The 17,028-nt window shown below is 37.5% G+C and overlaps 1 protein-coding gene across 2 annotated transcripts in view; it reads left to right on the forward strand.

Annotated features, from left to right (window-relative positions):
* The window catches only part of LOC111866078 (FAS-associated factor 2), a 44,266-nt gene that overhangs the window by 16,735 nt on the left and 10,503 nt on the right, over positions 1 to 17,028 (forward strand). For both annotated transcript variants that reach the window (XM_023854648.2, XM_023854647.2), the window contains exons 5-7: positions 232 to 327; positions 9,823 to 9,994; positions 11,802 to 11,945. In XM_023854648.2, coding sequence (XP_023710416.1) covers positions 232 to 327; positions 9,823 to 9,994; positions 11,802 to 11,945 — 412 coding nt within the window. The remainder of the gene's footprint in view (positions 1 to 231; positions 328 to 9,822; positions 9,995 to 11,801; positions 11,946 to 17,028) is intronic.

Here is a 17,028-nt window from a genome sequence, read left to right on the forward strand (position 1 = left end):
ACAACAGCTGTAGCTACACACCAGAATACTTGGAATGAAATTACTTACTCATCTGTCATGAACACTATAAACTAGTAGTATTAATATAGCAAAAGCTCTCTGAATAAAATATGCCAGCATATTTGATTTAATAATCTCTGCAGTATGTGCCATGAGGCATGGGAAGTGTTTGAATCTGTCAGCCAATTTGTGTTTGAGTACATTGACTCATGATCTCATTTTCTGTACCAGGTTGGAAGGCCCAGTGGAACCAGATGAACTAATCACTCGCCTTCGAACAATTGTATCTGATAATGAAGTAGCCCTGATTGCAGCAAGGGCTGAAAGGTAGTCATTTGTATTGTTAGCAATTTTTCCTCAAACCAATTTTTGCTCATTTTGTGTTTAACAGACTTATTTCCCCAAACTTGTATTTGGAAATTCCTTGATATACAGGTCATTGCAAAGTAATGCTCCTATTCCACTTGCATGTATCTTTGGTCTTCCTAAAAGAGGAATGTGTGTATCAGCTAGCACAGAACTGTTTGAAATTTTGATGGAAAATTGTTGTGATCATCAACATCATTGTTGAATCTGAAGCATAAAATCTTACTGAGAACACAATTTCTGAGCATGTGTAACAATTTTTCTACAAAAACAAACTTAGTCAGAAGTACCTAAGCTCAATAAACAGAAATGTCCTGAAAAGACAGCTACATATATATCAAAATAGATAATGATGCTTCTATCTAGAGGTATTTATTAAACTTTTTTTCAGCAAAGGTGTACACTGCAATACTGATTTCAGTGTCCCTTCTACTGCCATTTATTTCAGTCATCTTCTAAATATAACCATTGTTAGCTGTGAGTAGTCACATCCATAATGACAGAATACCATGAAATAGCATTTTGGATATAAGATATATATTGTCACATGTCAGTTACTGGACACCGTATGGTTTGGTAATTGGATTTATTGAACTTATAAATCAGAACTACAGGTAATTGTAATGCTATTCCTAATTCACACACTCAACTTTTCACTACAGCACACACGAAGTATTCTCAGTTTGTCTTCACTAGCCATTGCTAGATTATGGCTTCCAACTGTGTAGATTCATCACTGGCTTGCAGCTAACCCCCTGTTCCAACTCACCTCTCCACTGCAAGTAAATAACTTTCTGTGTTCTCCTTACATAACTTTGGCATGGACCACATTGAAAACTCAGCTTCCAACAGTTCTTCTGTTGTTGCATGCACATCCGTCACATAGCAGTGAACCCAGTATTGTTAGCATGTTTACCATACGCTGCCTCTAAATGGACCATGTCTGTAATCATGTTTCATTGCTACTTGTTTATGGTAGCCCATAGGCATATCAGCATATCTTTCATTTGCAGAGACAGAACTGTCAAAGGTGGCCAGTGCTCCTGTAGCATCAGCACCAGGTGTTGATATTCTCTTATTTTGTTTTGGATTGTCTGGCTCCTCCACACTGCCCTATCACTCATTTTCTGGAGTCTGATGGAAGATATGACTTAGCTTTATGACTTCCAGTGATCTGCCCAAGGGCCTCGTTGAGTGTTTTCTTGCCTCCCAGAAGTAGCTGATGTTTCATGCCTCAGTATCTTATGCCATTGCTGAATGCCTTGCTTGGTCCCCTGTGAGTGTAGTTCTCATGTAGTGCAGAAAAGATGGTGGGGAAGCTTGTTTGATGGCCCTCATTTTTTCTAGATTGGCATCCATCAGGGCTTTCATTTCTTTTAGGTTGGCCAGTAGGCATTCCATCATTTGCTCCATTTCTGTAGTGTGACAGTATGGATATCCCATGCAGTCTCCAGTCCAGTAATTTGATTCATCCCACTTCTGACACCAGTTTGTCATGTGTTAGTGATAGTATTACTGATCCTGATGTTAGTCTCCAGTCCAGTAATTTGATTCATCCCACTTCTGACACCAGTTTGTCATGTGTTAGTGATAGTATTACTGATACTGATGTTATTAGTATTTCTGGGGCAAAAATGGTGAATTTGAGTTGCATGTCAGGCATTCACAATATTCAAATTGCAGTAAGTATTGATTTTGGACTATCATCTCATTACCCCCCCCTCAAATAATTATGAATTTATAGTTTATATGTGGTCCAGTGTTAAAATGAAGAAAATAATGATAACGCAGATTAAGGTGCAACATGTTTGAAGGAAAAAAGATAGGCTTATCAATCAAAATGCAGTTATTAATATGAATGTATCATGTATTCTTTGGACTTATGCACAGATTTCATTCATTTATTCACATTCCATAAAATCCTTACAAGGTTGAGATAACCAATAGATATAGAAATCATCCAGAAATATAAACTCATCTTGCTTATAAATCAAGCAGTTGTCAAAATAACAAGTTTATAGTGTACAAGATTTAAGCCACATGTAAAAATTTATCTTGAAAATAATAAGTAAGACACTGACAATTTTAAGATAAAAAATTCAATCCAAATATTATATACTAATCATGCTTATACAATATGACAGTTATTTAAAAACCAGTTTATAATATAAAACAAGTTTGAAAGTTGAATATAATTAGTCATATTACAGTAACCAATTTACAATATAAGATGAAGGTAATAAAGAATACAAATAATAATATTTACAAAAAAGCTTTAGTCAACTGACATATTGGTTAAAATTTCAATATACTGTAATTATGCAAGCATTATCTCATAAAAAACTCTTACAATGTATAAAAAGAACTAAAATACAAAAATCCCTTTAAATTGCCCTTAAACCTTTCTATATCATTAGAAATTTCCTTAAGTGTATCAGGAAGTGCATTGTATATTTTTACAGTCATATGATACACCCCATCTCCATATATCGCCAAATTAACCTGGGTCATATGTATATCCATAATGTGTCTAGTATTTATTTTGTAGTGAACTTTGTTTGAATCAAATATTCTTCTGTTTTTTACAACAAACATCATCAAAGTGTATATATATTGTGTTCTTAAAGGAAATATATTCATATCGTTAAAATGCCCTCTACATGAATCTCTCGAGCCACAGCCTTTCCTTATTCTTATAACTCTCTTTTGCAACTTAAAAACTCTTTCGGCATAAGATGAGTTACCCCAAAACATTATACCGCATGACATGACAGAATGAAAATATGAAAAATAAACACTTTTTAATGTTTTCATGGAGACCATTTGTTTTGCATTTATCATATAGCAGGCCATACTCAGTTTTTTACTTATGTCTTGCATGTGACCATCCCAGATGAACAGAAGCCACAGTGCATTCTCTGTTATGAAACATTATTTAATTAAACTAACCAGACAGATTCACTGGCATCCACAAACAAAACCTGAATATTTTCATAGGAGGCAGGAAGCAGTACAACTGGCTGTGATAATGAAAATCCAATGTTTGCTTCATATGAGATGTCCTTGTTGATAGCAAAGACTGGACAACCATATACAATAGCAAAGGGACTAATTCTACATGCTGCTATAGCAAACTGGATGTAGAATTCTGGGAGACATAGCAAAAAAAAAATTATTTTGTTATCAAGAATCACTGTGAATCAGTGAACTGAAGTGTAATAACTGCACAAAAGTGAGTTTTATTCTTTGCAAGTAGAAGAAAGTGTGGATGTTTCTAACAGTGCTGATTACATTACATTCATACAGTATTAATCTGATGACATAATTAATGAAGATTTATGTCAGTCATTGCCAACACATAATATGGAAGAGGTCAGTTTTAATGGTTTGAAATACGTGGTGCAATCCAAAAGTTCCCGAAATATATTAATAAAAACTATTGCATCTAATACAATATACACAATTGGCACCAGGAATAATAATCTTTTTCATATGCCTGCTTCTCGTTTGTTGTATCAGAGGGGTGTGTATCACTCAGGTGTGAGGTTCTTTAACATGTTACCAGACAGTATCTCAATGTTACGAACGTATCAGAGCGGTGTGTATCACTCAGGTGTGAGGTTCTTTAGCATGTTACCAGACAGTATCTCAGTGTTAAGAATGGATACAGATCAATTTAGGGTTGCTTTAAAAAGATGCTTATTAAGAAATTCCTTTTACTCCATTGAGGAATTTGTTGACCATGTAAGAAGCATAAAGATAAATGCACAGTCAGAACATATTGTGGGTCCTGTCTGTGTTCTGAGTCAAGGGGGCTGTTCCCAATTGTTTTAACATCTAATATTTAAACTAAGAATTGGAAGGTTGAGTTGTATCAATTCTAGTTGATTGATGTTGTCAGCAGAGTTAGTATTTTCCTTTATAATTTGTTATAATTGGATTGACAGCTTGCGCTTTTTTGCAAAAGGCCTTATTTATTATTTTATATTTTATATGTTTTCTTTACTGACAACTTGTATTGTTTTCCAAGAGGCTTGATTTATTGTTACTTTGTACTTTAGATTTTACATATTACATTTAATGTGTATCTGTATTTTATTGTATGTGACTGTTTATCTCTGACATGATATATGACAATTTTTATATCCAGCCCTACGGGGTGACTGTTGGATCAAAGAAATTTATTTTAATAATACTAATAAAAGCCTAGATCTTATTCTGCACCATCACCTTCAAAGTAGTTCCCTTGGGAGCGCATACACCGATCCCAGCATTTCTGCCACTTTTCAAATGCATCCTGGAAGTCTTTCTTTGTTAGGGTGTTTAGTACCGTCTGTGTTTCCGCTTCAATTTCCTCAGCTGTATCAAATCTTCGCCCCTTCAACTTTATTTTCATCTTGGTGAAGAGAAAGAAGTCGCATGGAGCTAAGTCTGGCGAGTACGGTGGGTGGGGAACAACTGCCATCTTGTTTTTAGCCAAAATTCCTGCACAGTGTAAGCCGTATGCAGTCGTGCGTTGTCATGGTGGAGTACCCAGTCATTCGTGCGCCACTTCTCTGGACATTTTCTCCTCATGTCCTCCCTCAAACACCTTAGAACATTGCAATAGAACTCTTTATTGACTGTCTGACCAGGAGGGACGAACTCCTTATGAACAATCCCGTCAATATAAACAAAAAAAATCAACATGGACTTAATGTTGCTCTCGACTTGTCGAGCTTTTTTTAGCTGAGGTGAAGAAGGGCTCTTCCATTGCGATGACTGCTGCTTGCTTTCAGGGTCGTAGCCATAAACCCAACTTTCGTCACCAGTGACAACCTTCGAAAGAAAGTTTGGATGCTCTTGAAGCTGTTGCTGAAGTTCCCTGCAGACTTCAAAGTGATGCTGCTTCTGTTCATTTTGCAGCAGTCGTGGCACAAACTTCGCTGCAATCCTCATGTTCAGTTCATCTGACAAAATTCGTTGACATGTACCATAACTTAGTCCCAAGGTGTTACAGAGGTCTTGGATGGTCAGTCTACGATCTTGCAGAATCAGATCCCTAACTTTCGTGACATTTTGTGGTGTTTTGCCCGTTGACGGCCGGCCCGAACGATCGTCGTCATCAGTCGATGTTCGGCCATTTTTAAAACGCTTATACCAGTTGTAAGTTTGTGTCTGGCCTAAACTGTTTTCACAAAAAGCTTGCTTCAACATTTGGTGCGTTTCTGCAGCGGTTTTCCCAAGTTTGAAACAAAACTTTATACAGACACGCTGCTCTCTCAGATCAGCCATCGCAAAACCTCGGACTCACAGAAACACAACAATGGAAATACGTTCACCAACAATAAACCCAACCACTCAACTCGATGCCGCTTGCCACACTGATTCAAGAAGGATGTGTGAGGAGACACCTAGCGGTATTTCGATGTACTCATAACCGTTCGCGCGCAAAATTCAAATTTCGGAAACTTTTGGATTGCCCCACGTATTTCATAATTGTAAGTGAAATTTGGTATCAAGATGTATAGGTGTCATCACCAGTTGGGCTGCTGCATCATCAGGATAGTGCAGTGGACTCATTGCACATATTCTAGATCGTGCCAGATATGAAAGGGATTCACTGCTTCATATGTAGAGAATTATTGGCAGCAAGAAAGGCACCAGAAGAAAATGAGAACAACACTGGATAAAGTAGTGAATGAAGTTAATTTTATCAGTGCTCATTCTTTACACAGTTGTAATGTCCTACGTGGACAGATGGGTAGTATCCATGAACATTTTCAAATCTGTTGGCTGTCTTGCAGAAAAGTATATGATTATTTGAGTTGTATGATGAAATATGCTGTTTCTCAGCAATAAAATGTTTCAAGAAAGCAAGTATTTTATTGGTTTTCCATGTCTTTCTGTGGTGGCATATTTGTCTATAACCCTTCTTGAAGTTGAGGATAAAGGGGTATCTATGACTATGAAATTAAATTTGTGGTCAGAGTGACTTCAAAAAGGTGTTTGAATCATTCCATCATTCAGTGATTTTGTTGTATTCCTCAATAGTCCTCTCAAGAAACAAAAGCTCTTACCATTCAGCAGATTTTGAAAAACACTTACAGCAATTATTTTCATCTTCCTGATACTAGTAACAAGTGGATTAGGGATCCATTTAATGTAGATGTTGAAAAGTATGTTCTACAAGTGCAGAAAATGGTCTTGTTGAACTTTCATGTGACAGCTTGTTGAGGTCAAGTTTTCTTCAGTATAACTATGAATTTTAGTTGCAAACAAGAAAATAATGATAACTGGCATTCAGAGTGGTGAAGTATTTAGTACTGTTCCCAGCAGTATCCATTGTAACCTCACTCACTCATGGAACTGAGCAGTATATTTGTATGAGCTTTTTCCCACCTGTTTTATAAAAAAGCATATCAGAGGAAGTGTATGAATGTGGGACCTGAGCTACACTGATCCTGAAGTTCAGACCATTGTATCAACACAGTAACATCAACCAGCTTATTAAATAATTTAGTTTTTTAATACTTCTGACTCTCAGTGCATAATCATTTCTGTATGTATTCTATTGAATAGTGATCAGTTGGATGAATTAATTACTGGTTACCAAAACTAGTTTGAAAGGCATATAGAAGAACCACTGGTCTAGTAGTAAACAGAAAAATAGGTAGGTTGTTTCCATATATCGTCACCAGAATGCAGAACAAGATATTCAGATTGTGGCATATAGATCATTGCTGGGCAGTGACTCTGTGGACAGTGACTGGCTCGGCAAATATGTTAATGCAGCAACAAATATGCATGCAACAGTAGAGTTACTCTTTGGAAATGGGGTGTTTCTGCATGGTCTGTGCTGAGATGATAAGCAAGGGACAAAGTCAGTTGGCAGGCAGTTCTGTATGGGAGACTGTGAAGATAGGACCTGAGCGCGTGGAGCTGAAGAATCTCCACTGTTAGAAGCCATTGCCAGGGAATGGCTGGTGAAGCCTAGCGTGCTGGAAAAGCATAGCAGGTTCTGTGGTGATTGTGAATTGTGGAGTTTAGTGGGGATGCTGCAGTTGCTTGTAGTTCCAAGTCATGTGTATAAGTGGTCAATAAAGTTCACCAATCCAAACACCATCTATAGTCACACATACACGTGACAGTATTATTATAGCCAGTAAATCCTTAAACCATGTGGAAAAGTAAAATATTTAGGACAGTGACAAATCAGAATTGTATTCATGAAAGAAAATAAGAACAGATTAAATCTGGGGAATGCTTGTTAACATTCAGTTAAGAAACTTTTGTTTTCCTGTCTGCAATTTTAAAACATACAGATTGAAGTTTACAAAACTATAATTGTACTTGCTGTTTTATAGTGATGTAAAACTTGATCCATCACCATAAAAGAACACGGATTGAGTTTTTGGGAATAGAATACTGAGGAGAATGTGTGGATCTAAGATGAAGGCAGTAACAGAAGATAGAGAACATGTATGAGGAGCTTCACGATTTCACTGTATATTATTCGGTGACCAAATCAAGGGGAAAGATGGGTAGAATTCATGAGGGAGGTAGAAAATTATTCCACAATTTTATTTTTAAAACCTGAAATGATGAGACTATTTGGAAAATCTAGGCATGCGTCGTCTGACAGTAAAGTTTGCAAACTCATCACAGTAAAAGTGCTACATGCCTTTGTTGAATATCACTGTGGTTGCCCTCAAACCACTCCCCTTGGGAAGCTGTGCACTGACGCCAGCGCATAGTCCACCTTCCAAAACAATTTTGGGAGTGGTTTTGTGGAATGGCCTTCAGATATGCCATTGTATTAATCTTTATGTCATCAGTGTCATCAAAATACCTTCCATTCAATATTTTTTTTTCATAAAAAATCGCTGGTGTCTGAATTCGGTGAATAGGGTGGGTATTCCAGCATAGTTCTTTGTTTACTGGCAAAAAACTCCCTCACAGACAGTGCTCTAATTCAAGCTTAGACATTCTGACGATGTCACATCAAAACACATTCAGACAATAGTAGACGCCACTCAGAAAGAGACTGCCATATATCAACAACAACACAGCTGTCAACCACTGATATGCCAACATCATCAAACCATACTGAGGTTTCTGTCCACTGTTGCCACGGCAAGCACACAGTGGTGAGTTCGCAAACTTTGTTGTCAGACCTGGTAGATGGAAGGACAATATTGAATGTGGTCTTAATGAATTGGGGTGTGAAGATGTGGCTTTCATTCATTTGGCTGATTATATGATTTGGTTTTAGTGTGATTGGCCATTTTACACCAATCTGAATCAGTAGCAGTCCCTTTAAAGCAGATTGCTCGCTGACCAATCAGGAGAGGCAGGAAGAAGGGAGAATATGTTATTTTGTTTATATGCCGAGGAGGAATGTGAGGGGAACAGGGAAAGCTTGATTCACGGGATTCCACTGTGTGACTTTTTCTTTTGGTGTGGGGGGGGAGGACAACTGTCACATAAATACCTGTATAGGTATTTTAACTAGTGACAATAAGGTTTTTTAAATTAACATCTAGAAACTTTAAAAACTTTACAATACCAGGAAGCTGCTGTGATTGTGAAATGTTTGACTTTATGCATACTGTGCATTATAGAATATAAGTGTATGCATTTTAAATCAAAACACCTATTGTGATGGTAGTTTCCAGTTTGTAATGATGTTCCCTCTGAAGATGGTCCGTAAGGACCGAAACATGTAAGGGAGATAAGTTTTCATGTAGTAAAAACTTGTATGTCACATTGGACGGAGTGGTTTGTATTTATACCTGTATAGGTATTTTAATGCTGTTTTTTCATATGATTATTTACCATCTGTCACAGACCAATCTTATGTGTCATGTGATTGTCTGAATAAAGGCTATCATTATCTCCTTTCCATACTCCTATTTTTCTATATGTGGCACATTTTAAAATTGAAATCAATCTTCAATCTTTCATTTGTATATCTTTTTTTCTTGTAATTTTGTATACATCTCAAAAATAAATTTGTAGTATTTTTATATATGGAGTGGCTCGAAAGTAGGTATACAATTGTTTATTTACTTTTGAGACAACCTGTTTTAAGTTGAGGTAACAGACTTCTCATATCACTGCTCCTAACAGTCCCTGTGTTTTCTGATTTCCAATAAAGATTCAGCTCATTTCAGTTGGTAATTAGGTTACTAACCATTATCATTGCTCTAAAGAGAAAAAGATATAGATTCAATATGTGCAAATGTGTACCTACTTTTGAACCACTCTCTATAACAGTACCATTATGAAATGGAAGTTGATGAGAGAGCCACTATAAACAGAATGCCTTTATTCTTATTACCATTGCCAGTATGAAGAAATAGAGAGTTTAGTAAAATAGGCAACTGCCCCCAAAAGTCAGAAGCTGTTCTCGGTAATAATTTAATTTTTGGTAGGTTTTGCTGTAACTGATATATCTTTTCATTTGTTTCTTAGGGTTGAACGTAACTTTAATCAAACACTAAGGCAGCAGCAAGACCAAGCATACCTCGAGTCATTGCGAGCTGATCAGGAGAAAGAGCGTCTGCGATGTGAGGAAAGGGAAAGACGTGAGGGTGAAGCAAGACAGCAGAGAGAAAGGGAGTTAGAAGAACAGTATCACAAAGAGGTTTGTCTACATGTAATATAGTGAGTTCACGTGAAAAAATTTTGAGTTCTATGAAAATTTAATTTATTTTGTAGTTAGCAAAAGTATTCAGGCCTTCGGATGAAACTAAAATGGCAGCATAAATTTGAATGGATTTGAATTATTCTAGAGCAAACAAGATGATTCACACATGTTACATATACCTGTGTATAAATTGTCCTTTATGTATGTCTGCAGGCAGACAGACAGTTGAGAGTTGCATTTTGGAGAAGTGAGGAGCTACCAAGCAGCACATTGAAGACTGTGACTGACAACACTAGTCTGTGTGTGAAAGTGATTTGTAAAGTGTAGTCAAGAGTTGTTTCAAGAGTTTAAGAAATTAAATTACAAATCCAAATCCCATCCATAGTCACTCTATCATATCACAACTGGTGTCAGAAGTGTGACTGGATTGATCAGATTATTTGATTGGAAACTGCATTAGATTGTTACATTGTCATACTAGAAAATTAAACAAATACCAGAAGGCCTGCTGACCATTCAAGAAAAGATAGATGTTCTCATCACCCAGTTGGATGCCTGGCTAGAAGGAACAAAGGACTGCTGAAGAGTGACAGAGGCTTGGCTAGGGAGGAAGAAGCCAAACCCAGAGGAGATGGCAAACTCTAATGGAGCAACATTGGAGACTATCAGGGCAGCTGAGGACCAATATAGAGATCAGCATCAGGCTGTAAGGTGCCATGGACAGCCAAAGAAATGGACCTAGGGTGATGGTGGGTCCCAGCAGAAGTTGGTCCCTGACCATGGACAGCTGACCAGTGCCATTCCTGCACAGTGTAAAATCTGCCATCATGAAGGACTGATGGACAAAAATTGATGACAGAAGGGCCCAGAATATAACAACATAAGAAGCCAAGGCTTGAACTGCAACTGGGAAGCAAGAGAAATATTAATGAAACCTTCAGCAGACCCTAGGGCTGGAGATCACAAAGCAATTAGCCAAGTCTTTTTCCAGGGTTCGAAAAGTGACTGAACATTGTGGAGGACTCGGCCCCTACCAAAATGGAAGAAGAGTACCAGATGCTTGCATGCCAGCACTGTAGGAACACCAGCCACTCATGGATATTCTCTCCCCATGAATGGAAGGAGTGGTGACATACCAATATGCTACTCAGGACAAACAGCCTTAAAGAGTGAGAAATGTGGCATGTCTGCTGAAAGCCAGAATTATGATGCAATTGCTAGGAATAGCTCTGCAAACACACTCATTGCTAGGCAGTGGCTCAGTGGCTGTTCTGTAATGGCCACAACAAATATGCACACAACAGTCGAAGAGCTGTTCGAAGCAATGTTTCTTGTGCAGTGTATGCCAAGGCTATGTAAAAATGAACAGTTTCCATTACCAGTCAGTCGAGAGAGAGAGAGTCTTGAGATGACAGAAGAATAGAAGGTTGGTGTGACATGGCCACCAGCCTTCAAGGATGTGAGCCTAGGAGCAGAGGGTTGTCCACTGTTGGAAGATGTTACCAAGCAGAGCAGTGAAAACCATGACTGAGAACATTAGTCTGTGTGTTAGTGATCTGTAAAGTGTTGTCACAAGTTGAGTGTTAAAGTGCCCAGTATATCTGATTACCGATTCAAATCCCATCTATAGTCACTCTGTCATGTGACATTCCCATTATGTGCCCTGACTTTGGTTCTCAAGCATCTACTAGCATATTGTGGATATCCTATTAGCAACATTTATATTTGTCAGAGGATTAAAACCACCAGTGGTCCAACTCAAATTTCTATTGCCAAAGATGAGTGTCATTCAATTTTTTTTCAGGAAATACGCAGAAAAAAGATTGAGTACCAGGTGCATATTCCAGATGAACCTCCACCAGATCATCCAGAAGCTGTTCATATTGTTATTAAACTCCCAGATGGAATGCGACTTGAAAGACGTTTCTTGCAGAATCATTCCCTTGAGGTAACGGCAAGTTACATTACACTTGTTTTTTCTGTCTCTGTCCCTTGGCTCATTATAAAACAGTCTGAAACATGACAACACTTTCATGAGTGCATATAACCAGTATACATGTCAGGAAAGTTCCTTGTTCAATCAATAAATTATGTCAAAAAGGATTGTTATAAAATTTGTTTTTTATACTCATCTGGAATAGGCTGCAGTGTGCCTCATTTATGGAGGAACCAAATTTTTATATCCTTTGCATTTTTCAAAATTCTAGATGCCTGCTAGTGGCCACTGCTAAAAGAGGGTATTTCTCGTGATTACATACTGACAGAATACTGGGGAATAATAAAACATGGAGTTCCACAGGGGTAAATTTTTGAGCCTTTGCTTTTCGTAGTTTATAGAAATGACCTCCCTCCTACACTAAGGACCTCATCAATACCTAAAATATTTGCAGATGACCCTAGTATTATAATTTCTGGTAAAAATTTAGATGATTTCTGCATGTTATCACGCAAGGTTCTTTCACAAATGAATAAATGGTTTTCTGCAAACAAGCTGTCCCTGAACCTAGAAAAAACAAATTTAATAACATTTATAACAAAAAACTCACCACAATATCCATTAAACATAGGATATAATGATAAATATATAGAAGAGGGAGTAAACACAAAATTCCTTGGCTTGCAAATTGATAATCATTTAAACTGGAAAAACCATATCGATCAGTTGATTCCAAAGCTGTTACATATTATTAACATTGACACACTCAAATCAATCTGTTTTGCTCTTTAATCACTCTTTAATGAAGTATGGAATAATTTGCTGGGGTAATTCATCTGACAGTAAAAGGGTATTTACATTGCAAAAGAAAATTGTTAGAATCATGATGGGTGTCAAATCCTGTTAATTCCTGTAGAGATCTGTTTAAGAGACTACAGATCTTAACTTTTCCTTGTGAATATATATATATATTCATTAATAAACTTCATTACAAATAACGAAGAACATTTTCAGACGAATGTGGATGTACACAGTGTTGACACAAGACACAAACACTGTCTTCATAAACCAATTGCTAACCTCTCATGCTTTCAGAAAAGTGCATATTATGCTGGGATCAAAATTTTTAATAACCTGCCATCTGATCTCAAAGGTTTTACGAATTAAAAGGCACGATTTAAAATAGCACTGAAACGATACTTAAATACACACTCATTCTACTCTGTTGATGAATACTTGTTGTCTAGAAAATAACTTATGTATCTTTAAATAGCCTTGTGTGTAGTCACTGTGTATTCTTGGTTTCTCTTGTGTGAGAACTCCATTGGGACTGTACATATGTTTTGTATTTATATGACATATTCCACATCATACAGTCATTTTGACTAACTTTGGATCCATGTAATGCAATGTAATGTAATATAATATAACAGAATCTAACGAATTTATAAGTAAACATCGTCTGTAGTGTCCAGCATATCACATTACACTATTCAGAAGATGATTGGAACCTTAATCAGCTTGAAGTGTGTACCTTTATCTCAATGGCTGTCACAGTGGGTAGACCCTATAGATATAATTTTATAATGTAACAAGGAGTCCTGGGTAAAAATCATAAGGCTTACTTTCCTATAGCAGACACTTCCATTGATACAAATATGTGTTGTCATGTTCAGGAAATGTAAATTTGTAACCCAACAATGCATTGTAGTGTAGCTGATGCATTAGCATGCCTGAGTCTTGTGCAGACGGTTTCATGCACCTAACTCCAGTGTTCAGTAGTTATTGCCATTAAACTGTCTGTTAACTGCAGTTTTAATGCAGCCACCATGTTATTTTACACAGAGGCTTAAAATTGCATCATTTCAGGATACTATATTAGGTCACTAGAGTCATGTCTGATATGTCTGTTATCACCAAGTGTAGGAATGTAAAGGAGGGAGGTTTGGGTGACCTCCATTGATGTACATAACTTTCATGCTGAATTTCATGAATATGAGGGAACATACACACAGACTGCTTGGTAATCTCATAATCCTATTTTCTTTCCTTACAAAAGGAAGAGTGGGCTAACAATTATTTTTCAGGTAAGAAAGTATTTAGGTCATTTAGCCCACTGTTATGTTGAAGGATGTTGCAAGACAAAGTGTATACTTCGTGTGTTGCTGATATGAGTACAAATCTCCAACTGACAAGACAGTCATCTGAATTAGGTTCTAGTGTGTAATGTACATTATACTCTTGTTTTATGTTGGGTTTAGGTCCCTGAAAGTACTGCCATATGTCAGATCAACATAAATGAATGATAATGTGTTTAATTGGGATATTCCAGTTATACAAAAAGTGAGACTCTCTTTCATAAACTAATACATATATACATAGGTAAGTCAGTAAGTAAGTTACAAATGGATATAGAACTTAAACAAATAAGAGTACCGGCATTACTTCGGCGCCTTCTGCGGGTACCTCTCGTAGTTCTGCCGCCTCAGGTTTCCTGTCCACTGAGGCTGGCTCTTCTTCTACTAGACGTGCCTCCATTTCTCAGCAGGCCATTGTCTCTCCGACCGGTATCACTACGGGGACCTCTTCTTGTTGTGCCGTCCGTTCTTGGGTTGCTTCCGTTTCCGCGGCAGTATTTTCTTGCCAGGTTTTCAAGTCGGCGTCTGCTTTTATTTGGATAGCCCTCATCTCTTTCAGAAGTTCCTCTTTGTCAGCTTTCCTATCTGCGACTAATTTTGCCAGGAAATCCTTATGGTCGGCTTTCGCATATTATTGAAAAGGTTTCAAATAAAAAATGTGTGACTACAAGAAGTACCCATTCTTCATCCAGGATATGGTAGCTTTCCTTCTCAATACAGTATCACAGTATATAACAGCTAAAACATTTGAGAGAATATTACTGAAATAAATATCATTACTGTAAATCCATACAGAACCAAACCTGTCTGACAGTGCAAATGGGCAATGTTGATCTACCACAAAAAAAGGAAGTGAAATACATGAGCATGCATCTCGATAGAAGACTAACATGGACAAAGCATGTCAAATCCAAAAGAAAACAGCTCAACCTAAAAGAGAAATAAATGCACTGGCTACTTTGAAGAGTGACACTATCAACAGAAAGCAAACTCCACCTAAACAAAGCAGTATTCAAACCCATATGGACATACGGAATTCAGCTGTGGGGGCCAGCCTCCAATTCCAACATCAAAATCCTCCAGCACTTTCAATTCAAGACTCTCTGATCCATTCTGAATGCACCTTGGTACATAAACAACCACAGGCTCCATGAAGACCTACAAATGATCACAGTGCTCAGTGAAATAAAAAGTGGGCTACCAAGTACTTGAGAAAATTAGAAAACCATACTAATGCACTAACAATAAACCTACTAGACAATAGCGAAACTACACACAGACTGAACAGATACACCATCCTAACTTTACCAGACAGTCCTAAATAAAACCTCAGTACAAGAAATAAAATGGTACCTAAGTGAACAAAAAATATGTATATGAGTTACACCACTAGGCATAACTCATTCACAAGCCAGTACTTATTGAACATATACATTTGTTGCATATTCTGCAGGTTATGTATGGGTCTAAATTTTATGGCATATAGACTTGTTGCTAGGCAATGACCACAAAATAAGCAGCTGTACAACAGCTGGTGCTAGGTAATGGCCACAAGAGATTCATAACACACAACACTGGAGTAACTGGGAAGCGGTGTTTTCTCCAAGATCTGTGCGATAGCTGCATGATGAAACAATAGAATAACTGTTGAGAGAGGTGTGTTCTATGCGGTCCATGCCGAGACTACAACAAGGAGCAGCTCCAATTATGAGATAGTCTTCAGACAGCAATGAGAAGAGTAGAAGGTTAGTGTTAGATGGCCGCCAGCCTGAGAGTCAGTTGGAGTAATGAGTTAGTTGTGAGACAGTCACTGACCGGTAAGGACATGAACACAGGAACTACGACGTTGGAAGCCATTACCAGGCGATGACTGGTGAAAGTACAACAGACAGAAGAATTAATGCAAGCTGTAATGAACTGCAGAATGTGTGACTTAGCGATTGCACTATAGTTACTTTTAGTTACACTCTGTAAGAATTCAGTAAATCCAATTACCAGTGCAAACCCTGTTTATAGTCACTCTTAACACATGACAGTATATTTGGGTATTCACTATTATATTGTCACCATGTCATGGCACATCTTCAAGTTCTGGATGGATGAAACAGCCACCAGATATGGAGGATAGATGTGAATATATTGAATAAGCAGTCACAGGCAGCCAACAAGAGATGGTCCTCCAGCTTGGGGATTGTGCATGGGGCTAACAACACCTCACCATAAAATATTAGTTTGTTATGAAATGTCACAAATGACCTCAGACAGATTCTTTGGATAAACGACGTTAGCTAAGGAAAATGGGCATAAGATTTGGTACATGCAGTGTAGAAGTGTGTATAGGGCAGGTTCATTCACAACAACTGTGAAAGCAGTATCAGATTATAAGTTAGATTTAGTGGGAGTACAGGAGATCAGATGGGACAGGGGTGGCACCAAACCAGCAGGCAGAGATACATTTTCTGTGCAAAAGAGAATGAGAATCATGAATTAGGTACAGGTTAAGTGTCAGCACTTAAAGAGGGTAGAGTTTGTTAGTGCTAGTAAGTCAACATAATACCAAGAAGTTGCTGGTGCGATATCATTGTTCTGAATGTTCATGTCCCAGCAGAGGATAAAATTGATGATGTGATGGACAGATTCTACAAACATCTAGAATATGTATTCAATAAATTCCCTAAATACCACATGAAGATACTGTTAGGAAATTTCAATGCCAAGAAAATATCTTCAAAAGAAGACATTTTCAAACCAACAGTTGGGCATCAGAGTTTGCATGAAATTAATAATGATAATGGAGTAGTCTCCTCATCGAAAGACTCACAATCAAATTGATCATTTTTGATAGACAAGAGACGGCTTTCAAGAATGCTTGATGTGTGATCGTTCAGGGCAGCAAGATTGTGATACTGACCACTGTCTGGTGGTGGAAATAGTTATGAAGAGACTGGCAGTGAGGA

The sequence above is a fragment of the Cryptotermes secundus genome, unplaced genomic scaffold (genome assembly GCF_002891405.2).
Source record: "Cryptotermes secundus unplaced genomic scaffold, Csec_1.0 scaffold318, whole genome shotgun sequence".
In the NCBI taxonomy this organism is placed as follows: domain Eukaryota; kingdom Metazoa; phylum Arthropoda; class Insecta; order Blattodea; family Kalotermitidae; genus Cryptotermes; species Cryptotermes secundus.